The sequence below is a fragment of the Epinephelus moara genome, chromosome 14 (genome assembly GCF_006386435.1).
Source record: "Epinephelus moara isolate mb chromosome 14, YSFRI_EMoa_1.0, whole genome shotgun sequence".
Classification (NCBI taxonomy): Eukaryota; Metazoa; Chordata; class Actinopteri; order Perciformes; family Serranidae; genus Epinephelus; species Epinephelus moara.
In genome coordinates, this window is record NC_065519.1 from 22,622,016 (window position 1) to 22,633,751 (window position 11,736).

Consider the following 11,736-nt stretch of genomic DNA (forward strand, 5'->3'; position numbering starts at 1 on the left):
ATTCACTAGATGATGCTGTTACCCTTTTCTGTTCCTCTACAAGAGCTCAGCACAACAGCTTTAATAAAACCTGTATTCCTTTTTTAATAAATGTGCCTCTCAGTGAGGGTAAAAGCATAACAAAGCATCTGTTTAAACTCTGTGTTCTTGTTTGAATTTTATGACGTCCTGTCGCCTTTCGCTTTTCATTTCATCTTCATTACAAAGCACGCTGCGCTTTATCTGAGACCCTCCAACACAGAACATAATTTCATATCGCGCTGTTTAAGTTGAAGCCTTGTCAGCCAGAGGCAGTCGCTAACAAACTGGAGGTATTTTTCTTTGTTTTCTTTCATTATATCAGAGGTGACCAAGTCTTGTTCAGAAAATGTTACACAACAAATTAATTTGAGCGAAGCACTTTGGTTCAACCAGAGGCATTTTAATTGAGTTGAGAATGTAAATCCATTTACTGAAGAAGACAGATCTAATTGAAAAGAAATATCTATTAAAAGATTAGTGAGGTTTATTGTCTCCAGTCTTTGTCATCAGCCAATTCAACTAATGTTTTAATTTCCTTAATGTTATCATTTCTGATGTAATTGGTGCTTGGGTGCCTAATTGGTTTTCCTATTAAATGTTTGGTTTTTGCACAGTGACAAATGTAATCTCACACAGTGACAAGAAACTGTTTATAAAAGTGGTCCATGCTGTTGTGCAGTCATGTCTTTTTATTTTAAAGGCACCTTGTCGCCTTTTTGTTCAAGTTTAAGGGATAAAATTACCCCAAAACATGCAGATTTTACTGATGTGCTAAATACTTTAAAATGATGTTGTGATTTTAATTCATCACGTTTAATTCACTGCCGGGATTCGTCCGGTTTACACTAAGCCCAAGGCATCCAAAGTAGCTCATCTGTGATTTTTGTGACATCACCATACTTGTGTGTGCATGTGCTTGTGTGTTTGGGTGCTTGTGTGTTTGCGACTGGCGTGCTTTGAGTGGGTGCCTGGAAGAAAGAGTCAACGGGTTTGTGGAATTTTGCTTCGGTGGCACAACTGCGATATGAGGTCACCTCGGGCGTTAGTCATTAGGAGGGAATGCATTGTGGCTGTTTTTAAGACATGGCGGTTGTCCGCATCCGCACCGGCCACACAATGAATGCAGGCCTTAGAAAGTTGACTTGAATTGGCTTCGGTGAACAATGTGAACAGCATAGTTTGGGGGGCATTTAACAGCTGGCTGCTGGACGTGGATTAGAGGCACCTTAGGGGCTCGGCACGGGCTCACAGTATTTTCACGGGGGGGAGTTAAACATTAAAAACAAAGCATTTACCTGGTGCGTCTTCTTTAAAACATGTTAATTTCATTATTACTGCCAAAGAAACCCACATCACACAAGTTCTATATTATAATTTAGTGCATCTTTAATTTCAATAATCATCCAGTACAATGTCTGTGAATGAAATATCTGAAAATGATTGTACTTTACATGATCTTTATACATGATAATAAAACCCATAACAGCCACTTGCATTATTTCCACATGCACATTCTGTCAAGCTAAAAGTATACAACATAATCATGGAACATTCTGCAACAAACAACAGCAGCTCATGTACATTTACACAACACACACACACACACACACACACACACACACAAAATGGAATTAAAAGCAAACTAATACTGACAGTAATGCCAAAAAACTATTTCAGTTAAGCTAAATCAAGCTATACTACAGTTTCATGAAATCAAAAAAGATTGATAACACATTGTAAACAGTTTTTACACACCTACAAACTCAGTAACTCTAAATGTTGAGGCAGATAATACGAGAAAACACTAAACAATAGAATAAACCACAACAGCATTAATATTTATCGATGATTGCTTGTCGGTAAAAGTAGAACATACAGCATTTTAGACTATAGATAGCTTATCAATATTTCAAATGATGTGACTGTGTGTGTTTTTACAGGTCTACAAAATGATTAATTATCCAACATCTACATTTCACCTCACTAAAATGCACTACAAGAAAGGATGAAATAATACTGTCAAGTGACTAACTCCAGCTCCTTCACTGTTACAATCCTCCACTTCAGCCTATAAATAGGAGGATGTCTTGAACTCATCGGGGACGTCGCTGTCCAGTTTACAGATCACCTTGTATATGGCCTTTTTCCAAGAGGGGTCTGAATCTTTGGTTGCAGAAATGGCACTGTAAAACTCGTGCAAGGTGATCTCAGCAACCTCCAGGAATCTGTCTGGAACCTGTAACAGAGGAGAAAAGTGGATACCTGTGAGTGAAATCAATCAAGTAAGAACCATATTAGTCTTCATGTAATGTTGTGTTACAAGCATACTGAACAATCTGTCTTCAGATTTCTCAAAGTCGAAAACATATGAAACGAAGACCTGTAGCGCAATTCTTCAAACACTCAAACTGATGAAAGGGAGCGCATCTCTTTGTTCTCTGCACACACACACAATAAATGCAACGCTGCAATCATTAGCTTTCATTTAGAGGCCTCTTTGATTAGCTAGTCTTGTTTTCTTGAACCTAACCTAACTACAGGGAGTCTACCCAGCGCTGTCAGGGCCAGTCAACAAAGCGTGATTATAAATCCCACCAGGAATATGGCAGAGGCTGAAGATTAAAATGATTTGACTTCAGATTGAGATGCTTCGGTTTTGGCATAAACGTGGTTAAGGATTTAGTGTTGCTAAAGTTGGGGTAAGACTCTGGGAGCGACCCATGACTACAGCAGGACCCATTAAAATGCATCAGATGCAAGGGATGCTGGGAGAGAACCGCCCTGCAGCCCTTGTTTCCCATCCACTGGCCAGTTAACACAACAGTTGTTGGCATAAGTTATTTTTCTTTCCCTTCATCTCCTGACACAAAAGCATCCCTGGGAAAGGAATGTCTTGGTCCCAAGGTAAAGAAAACGGTCCCGTCCCTTTCCCACCAAACGGCCTTCTCCCTCGGAATCCACAGCGTCTTTCTCAGCATTCCGCATCAGTAGCAATCTCGGTCTCGCTCAGGCGTACTGGTCCTCTAATCCTGAGTTGTTTTAGTGGGATTTTGCGGCTTCCTCTTCCCACAGTTTGATAAAGCATCACTCTGGAGTTTAGATAATGGCTGTAAAGGCTGGCCAGCCACAGGTGCAGTGTGACACACAGGTCAGCTGACAGGAGGGCATACTTCAGCAGGTTAGTAACTGCTGTAAAGAATGCGTCAACGCCAATGCTTTTAAAGAATAATTGGACATTTTAGGGAAAAATACACTTACTCACTATCTGACAGAGTTAGATGAAAAGACTGATACCACTCTTATGTGCGTCAGTTCAGTATCAAACTGCAGCCGGTAGCTTAGCTTAGCATAAAGACTGGAAACAGGGGGAAAAGCTAGCCTGGCTCTGTCTGAAGGTAACAAAATCTGCCAACCAGCATCTCATTTGTTAAGTCCGTGCAACAGAGCTGGTTCTACCAATTAAGCAATATCAGCAGTTAGGGCCCTCTGGTCTAGCAAAGAGAAACAATAATGAAATAAAACAAGAACTGACAATATTTTGTGCCATTTTTGCCAACAAATAGTGTCAAAAAAATAAGCTCAGAGGCAAGCAAATGGATCATTTAGGCAGAATAAGTCAGTAATTTGACAAACATGTTGGAAACTAGCACTCTCTGGATTTTGTAGTTTTAAAAAATGCAATTTTGTGGTTTAATTAGATATGATAAATTAAACAAAATGAATGAACAAAACTAGGACAAAAGTCAACATAAACCGGAATATGTATCTTCACAAGCTATTCTTTGACAGTTTGCCAGTACTGCAGCCCATAATTGAATTTACATAGAAAAAATAAACATATGTGGTTATATATGTATATGATAGATAGATAGACTTTTATAAATATTCATGGTGTTGGGGGTAATAGACAATGCTGTATTTACTGTGGTCTATTAAGAGAAAGTATTGCTGCAATTATGTGTGTTTAAAAATAATATTTACAATACATGAGTTGGTTCAGTGCCATGTTAACACCCTACAATGAGGGGGCCCCCAAAGCAAATCCAGCGTAGGGCCCCCAAGACTTTACGGCCGGCCCTGGCTCGTGATAATAAAAACAAATTAAAAAAACAAACAAAACAAAAACATATTATATGTTTATTAGGGGGCTCTTGAGGCACTGGACCTTATTACCTTCGGACAGAGCCAGGCTAGCTGTTTCCCCCTGTTTTCAGTCTTTATGCTAAGCTAAGCTAAGCTAACCAGCTGCCGGCTGCAGCTTCATACTGAACTGACAGAAAGGAAAGTGCTGTCAATCTTCTAATCCAACTGTCTGCCAGAAAACAAAAAAGTGCATTTCTCTGAAATGAAAGTTTTGCTTTAAGATATAGTTTTTCTAATGTATTTCCTCTCATTAGCTAAAAAAAAAAAAAAAAAATTATTAGTGGATTACCCTGTGAAGCAGGGATGGAAAACAGTACTGAAAATATGTTCTAATTTAAGAAAACATTGCTCATCTGTCCCACAGTATATGTACAGCAGTTTCCTTTTGACACAACCTCATGAGCAAAAATCAGCTGGAATCATCTCGATGCAACCAACACAAACCGCATCATAAAAGAGGAATGACTCATGAGTGGCACTTACGTGGAAGTCATTGGCTTTATTGTAGTGCATGTTCAGTGCCCGGAACAGCTCTGAGTCCCTGCTAACTGTAATGTCTTTGACATCCTTGATGCCGTCAACAATGGCCTGGCGGGCAAACTTCTCCATCTGGATGTAGTAGAACTCCCTGAAGTTACTGAACCACTTGATCAGCTGAGAGGTGATGCAGCGGTTGAACTGGAAATGAAGAGAAAGACAGTATTTGACTTTATGCCATTCATAAGTTCACAGCAGATTGACAACCGTAGCCCCTGCATTGAGAGAAAACTCTGTCCATCTGAAGCGTCCTTGAGCAAAACAAAGAATCCCTACAAGCTCCAGAAGTGCTTTTCTGACCTTTGATCTCTCTGTGAAGAAGGCAAATGAAAGCACAGATCATCCCTTTCAGGATAAATGAAAACTGTAATTTCAGAATTCAATTTTAGACTTTAATGAGAACATACCGAAATTAAAAAAAAATATTAATCTTCCATGCTTTTCAATTAAAAATCAAATGGCCGTCTGAAGCTTTGGCATTAGCCTCCCTCTCCATAATTGACTGAAAACCTGCGTTTGGTACCTGTAGGGCAAAATGCCACCAAATGGTCTGTCACTCTACGCGACATTAATTGCTCTGAGCTTTTCCCACCAATGTCCGGGGTGAAAAAACATCTGTCAGGGCTCTGTATTTCTAAACTCAGTCTTGACATTAGTCTTGTTATTCTATCTCCTCATCCAGAAAGACAGAAAAAAATGCCTAAGGGCTGGGCAGGCATCAAAGACGCTTCTTCTCTCTGGTGTGGTGGGTGAGAAAGCGGCAGCGTAAGGACAGAAGGAAGCTTCCCTCTCATTGACTCGGGCTGATAGGATGGAATCAGACACTGGGATTAGGTGCTCTTTTGTCCAGTGCCACTTCCCACCACAGGATTGTAAGCAAGGAGGAGACGTTCGCAGGGCTGCAGCAACAGCATCCTCCCCCCTGACCCCAGGGGTCAGAGCAGATTGTGAGGCAGGGGCCCGCACTGGCTCGGAGAGAAGTGGAAGGAGAGAAGATAGGTAGGATAGGATAGGATAGGATAGGATAGATGGAGGAAAAAGTAGAGAAAATGTGAGGGCAGGCGGGAGAAGAGGTATGAGCAGGAGGTGATAATATAACCAGGAAGGATGTGTTGTTCGTATTAGAGAACACTAAAAAGAAGAGATAATAGGATGAATGAGAAGAACCCACAACAGGAGACAGATAAGGAGACAAGAGAGAGGACAAAAAGAGGACACAGAAGAGGAGGCATGACACGAGCCCAAGGCCAAAATACACAGGATGTTGTGTTTAGGGCCGGCTCATCACCGCTTGTGCTGCCGCGCAAGTCTCTAATACCAACTCTCTGTTGACACTCAATAGCAATGCCTTGCCTACAGAGTCCTTTGTCACTCCATTTGCTGACTGGAGTGGCTTTTTTAAAGAGAGAATGCCCCTGTATCTCCCTCTGCCCCCAGGACATACTAGCAGCTCAGTGGCTTTGTTATTTAAACCCTCTGCGTTTTTGTTTCTCTCCTCCGACACACTGCTGATTTTTCTGTCCCGAACACACAGTGACAAGTAGATACCGTGGAGTCAAACGCAGGACAAACAATACTGCACGTTGTTTGACACGTTGAATAAAAATAAAAAGTGAGCTTTTTTTTTTTTTTTTTTTTTTTGTTAACATATTCAAGAAAAAAAATTACCTTGACATCAGGGAAGAAGGTTTTCAGCACGTTGGAGCTGGGGTAGCGGGTGTAGAAGAACATTAGCTTTGCCTTCTTCAGATGGCTCGGGGTGAGACCCTCCTGGATGTTCACATTTACGTTAAGGCAAAAAAAACAAAAAAAAAACATAACCTGACAATTAAACACAACACACAGCATACAGTCCCGTGCAAAGCGATAGCAGGCCGGAGTATTGTGTTGCCTCAATCTTCAGCTAAATTGAATTTCCCTAAAGAACAGCTCGGCATTAACCAGGGAGTCAATAATGACCCTAACATGTGCTTATTGGCAAAACAGAATTACGAATTAGATTAGGGATTTTTAATTAGAGAGCAAAGCACTTCATGCCTGGCAGTTAAGACAGCTTGTTGTGAAATGTTTGGAAAAAAGGAGCTGATTTTTGGATATAATTAAGTTGATTTAAAGACGACATATGTTGCGGAAAAATATACAGAAGAAATTGGAGAAAAAAGCAAAATGGTAAAATGTAATCCTAAAAAGTTTTTTCTAAGAAATGTGGTATAAAATAATTGAAATAGTGTCGCTCATCACATATTACACATATATTTCCTTTGTTGACAACATTAATAAATTAAACACCTTCTCAAGCTTTCCCCCTGTGGCAATGAAGATGCTCAGGAGCATTTTCCTCTGTAGTCCACCACCCTGCCTTAGGTCATAATATTTCCTTATCAGGTCACCATGCCATACATTTATTAGGGACCCCTACCTTTGAAATATGGAAGTTTGGATGAAAGATTTATGTGGCATTGTTCAAAGAGAAGCCGAGCTCTTTGCTCTGTAAAGATAAAGCGAACCCTGAGAGGCACCACATAATACGCCTCTCTAATGCTTCTGCGACAAGAGGATGAACAAAACTGAACACCTCTGCGACAATTTTGGGACCTGTTTTAAGATCATTTACTTTATAATGCGAGCGATTGTAAAGATTTATTTCAATTAACAGAGGCAAAGAATGATGAAATGTAGATATTAATGGGATTATATTGATTGTGGGTGTCAGCAAACACGTCATTTTTAAAAACAAATAACACGTGTTTCCATGCAACAGCTTATCACAGAGGGAGTTCCTATGAGGCTTGAAAAAATGCTATCTTACACTGTATTTCCATCGTGTACATTCTGACAAAGGTATCCAACAACAAATGCTCAAGACAAGAGCTCAAGTGTTATGGTTGGGAGGCACTTTTGGTTTCCACCAGCACTCAGATGTGACCTTTTAGATGCACCCCTATCACTCTGATGATGGAGAAATAGATCCTGCACCTTTTCAAGTCTGAAAAAACGACGCTTCCTGAAACAGAAACCGATGCTTTCTCTGCCTTTGAAAAATTGGCTTTTGTTCCTGGCAATTCTTATCAAAGCCTTGTATTCCTTTTTATTTGTCTTTTTCTAAACTTAAAGTCATTACTCTGCTCAGATTAAAGAAGACGCTATAATTTTCTATGGGGTTAGCAAGATCAAAGAAAAAATTCTCCTTGAAGTTTGTTACTGGAACTGCCCATGCTGCAATGAAGCTCAACCAGCCATTGTTCAAATGGAAGAGCTGAAATACAGAGAGTTTGTATAAAATAAAAAGGTAAATACAGAATAAGATATTATCAAACATACCCCGCTGGTATGGAATAGTAATGGAATAGTACAGAATAATATGATGTGACATCAAAGTTTTATCTGCAAATTTGTCTTGAGAAAATAAAATAAATTTATAATAAGATGTCATTCTATAAGAGCTGATTTGTATATTACATCACTGCACTTTCAGCCTACATATAACAAGAACAAACATCTGACATCTTGCCTCTATTTTTTATCATCATTATTAAACAATAAAGTTCTCAATCCTGCATCAAGAAAAGGCAAAAAGCAAAGCAGCTCTGGCTCAGAATATTTCTATAAGTGAAAGGATATGTTGAGTGACATGTAGGGGTTTCGTTCAGCCATGCTCTGCAGTTCACCACACTCGATCTTGACGTGAGGGAGGCACAGATTGTCAACCGTCACTGCCCCCAGGGTGGAGGGACGAGGGTGGTGGCCGAGGTGGCTGGATGTCACCTTGGACCTCATGGCGATGGTGTCCCAGGGCAGGTCCACTGAGTCTGGGGAGGTCCTGTCCATTGATGGAGGCATGCAAGGGAGACCCCCGAAGTTGGAATGGGGCCCGTACTTAAGGAGATGCTCGAGGATCTGACTGTCATGCAGAGGGGTGCTGTAATTGAACTGAAATGGTGTCTGGTGCACAGGGTAGGGCCTCTTCACTGTCGGGGTGACGGAGCTCAGAGGGGCTACTGCCGGCTTGCGGACCACCAGTGACAGCGCCTCCGTCTGGTCCTGTGGGCTTTGAGCCTCGGAGCTTTCATAATACTCCAAAGAGCGGGGTTTCACTGCGGCCTCCTCAGCCTGGGGCTGTTCCTGGTTGGAGCCGGCCTGCTGGCTTTTCCTGTCTGCACCCATGCTGATCTGCATCTCTGGAGATGAGCACATGCGCTGCTGGGGGGACAGGTCCAGCCCTGTGGAGGACGCCTTCTTGAACACCCTGTCCACACAGTCATTCACAGCCCTCGAGAGCTCCTGCTTCAGGGTTTCCTGCAGGTTCTGACTTTCTCTCTGGTGTAACAGATAACCAACGACTTTCATTTGGTCCTTACAGTCTGCAGTCACTCTGCTATTCTTCCTCTCAAAATCATCTTCAGTGCTTACGTAGAGAGACTCTGTGCTTTCTCCCAGGGTGTGGTGCCCAACGGCGACTTCGGCCTCATCTCTGTTGTTGTGTTCGGGGTCTTCCTGGTTGTAAACTTGAAGGAACTTTTCCTGGAGCTGACGCAGGAGCCTTTGCATGCTGTGGAGCTGCTCTTTCAGTTTGTGACACTCCTCATCCTTGCTGTTGCAGTTATCACTACTGCTGCTTCCGGGTCGTCTGCTTGCAGGTCCTCCAACACTGTGTTCCTGATGCTGAGGCAGTCGCTGCTTACGTTTGTTCTCCCTGTACGCTTCTCTGGCCTCCCTGGTGTCTCTCCCATCTGTGTCAGACCTCTCACTGTCTCCATGCTGCCTGCTGTTGGGAGAGCCCGCCATGACCCTGATAATGTTCTCTACTCTGGCTCTTTTGGCCTGCAGGTGGTCAGTCATGGGATGCTCCCCCTCCGGGCTGGCTCCTGTGGAAACATGTCCACTGGGAGAGGCAGCCTCCACCGTGCTGTCCTTTGAGGAGACGCTGCACTGGTCCTCCTGGCCGGAGTCAGCTGCAGTTGTGCTGGAAAGGTAGAAATGGCTTTCATCTAGTGCCCTCTTGTTGTGGATCGTCTTGCGGAGGAGTTGGGAGATGATGGATCCGCTGGAGTACGAGGCCAGAGGTTCGTCATACATGTTTCTGCGGAAGCAAGGCAACATGACGTCAGGTTTTTCGTCCTCTAGGCAGCCTTCACTTGAGTTGTGCATGTTCTGGTCGGGAAGACTGAGGTTCATGCTCAATGAGAGAACTGGCTGAGGGCTTCGGCTGCACACGTTGCACAATCAGAGTTATGTGAAATGCAAGAAATCTGAAAGACAGAAAAAATGAGACACAGTTAAGACAATAAATAGTGAGAAAAAACATTTTAAAATAAGTTAACAATGTAAAGCCTTTTGTTTTAAAATCCTATACATGTCATTTTTATACTGCTTATTGTGTATTTTATATTTTAAAATAAAAAAAGACATCCTAGTGTTTTTTTTAATTTCAGATAAACAGTTGCACGGTACATAGCAAAGATAAGGTGTACTCATATTTAAAATGATCAGACTGATCTAACAGATATAACCTTCACAAGTAATTCTGTCATTTTGTGAAAAAAAAAGAAACTGAATTACAATAGTGATTGTAAAATATCTACATTAACAAGCAAATGTACAATTATTGTTACATATGATAAAAAATCAAAGCACCCTACATAATTTTCAAGATCTTCAGTTCTGTAAAAAAAAAAAAAAAGAAAAGAAAAAGGAGAAGAAGAAGAAGAAGAAATCCTTAAAAAAAAAAAAAAAGAAAAGAAAAAGGAGAAGAAGAAGAAGAAGAAATCCTTGATCTTAAGCAATAAGGGAGTGCGCTCTTTTGTGTCATTTCATCTTAGGGGTTGTAATAATAGATATCACAGAGGATAAAAAGAGCAATTGTAACATAGAATGCCCAGCTTCTGAAAGCCAGAGACCACGCACAAGAAACGGCTCTGTGTATACATTATTTACAAAAGAAAATATCATGAAAACCTCTTTAATTTTTCTTGTTTTTCATCTTAAGGAATGATCAAGAGACGGTCTTCAGTGGTAAAAAGTAAAACGCTCAATAACCTGATTCTACGGACGCTGACTTCATTCCCTTTAAGTGTTTATTTTATAATATTTTTTTGTGCTGTAACACGTTAACTCACACAACCGGCTGCAAGTGCTGTTGTTAAACTAATTAAAAATACCTGTGTATGTACAAATGGAACAGATGAACAGATTCCACTTTTTATTTCTGTATCAGTCCCACATATATTCTGATTTCTTACTTTTGATATAATTAAAAATTCTATCAGAAAGACTTTAAGGAGAAAATGTAAACAAGCAAGCACTTATACCACAAAGCAAAGTTTGAGACAATTTAATTCTCCTATGGTTTGTGAACAGAAGGAGTCATTTCAATGTTTCATTTATGTTTCATTTACTCTTCACAGGCAGGTGAAAGTATGACTGCCTGACGACCACAACATTTACCACAATTTTGAACTAATTTGTACATGAAACTTTATAAACTATACATAATCATAACAAGCAAACCAAGTATTTTTTTAGTTATAAAAACTGAAACATTCATTTAACACTCAATAAACACCTTGACTCAATTAAAAACTCACCAAACGTGATTACAGTTCTCAGCTGTCCTGTGAAAGCAAACGTGTCAAAAGCACTTCTCATGAGAAACCACTAAACTGAAGTGATGAGTTATGAAGCGGTGTGAGCTGCAGGCATGCACTTTGTCACACTCTCACGGGGCTGCAGTTTAACCACGGTTCACACAGAGACACGGTGAGCGGCAGTGATGGGACCTTACCTGTTGCGCTGGGACGTGCTGCCGTGCTGATGGCCTGCGCAGACTGTGAGTTGGACAGCAGGAGAGTCGAGGCATCAGACAGACGGAGCTGGGGCGTGGCCATGTGAATGCAATGAGGTGCTGCATCACCCACATAATGTCAAGAGGAGGAAAGTATTTGTAAGGTGCAGAAGGGATATTTATACTGGTTAAAATGTGGGTTTCAAGACTACTTAGTTACCAAAATAGCAATGGCGGAGGCAAATTGAAAACAT

The 11,736-nt window shown here is 41.1% G+C and overlaps 1 protein-coding gene across 3 annotated transcripts; it reads right to left on the reverse strand.

The window, feature by feature from the left end:
• Window positions 1–1,395: 1,395 nt before the first annotated feature.
• Window positions 1,396–11,529, reverse strand: prox2 (prospero homeobox 2). 3 transcript variants are annotated; one of them, XM_050061729.1, is made up of 6 exons: window positions 11,483–11,518; window positions 11,286–11,312; window positions 8,321–9,950; window positions 6,370–6,475; window positions 4,648–4,842; window positions 1,396–2,257 (listed from the first exon to the last, which is right to left on the reverse strand). In XM_050061729.1, the coding sequence occupies exons 3-6, from the start codon at window positions 9,874–9,876 to the stop codon at window positions 2,090–2,092; spliced, it is 2,025 nt and encodes a 674-aa protein (XP_049917686.1). In that variant the 5' UTR covers window positions 9,877–9,950; window positions 11,286–11,312; window positions 11,483–11,518; the 3' UTR covers window positions 1,396–2,089. The 3 variants fall into 3 exon arrangements, with proteins under 3 accessions (XP_049917686.1, XP_049917685.1, XP_049917684.1); XM_050061728.1 differs by lacking the exon at window positions 11,286–11,312 and having other exon boundaries at window positions 11,483–11,529; XM_050061727.1 differs by lacking the exon at window positions 11,483–11,518 and having other exon boundaries at window positions 11,286–11,463.
• Window positions 11,530–11,736: the final 207 nt, after the last annotated feature.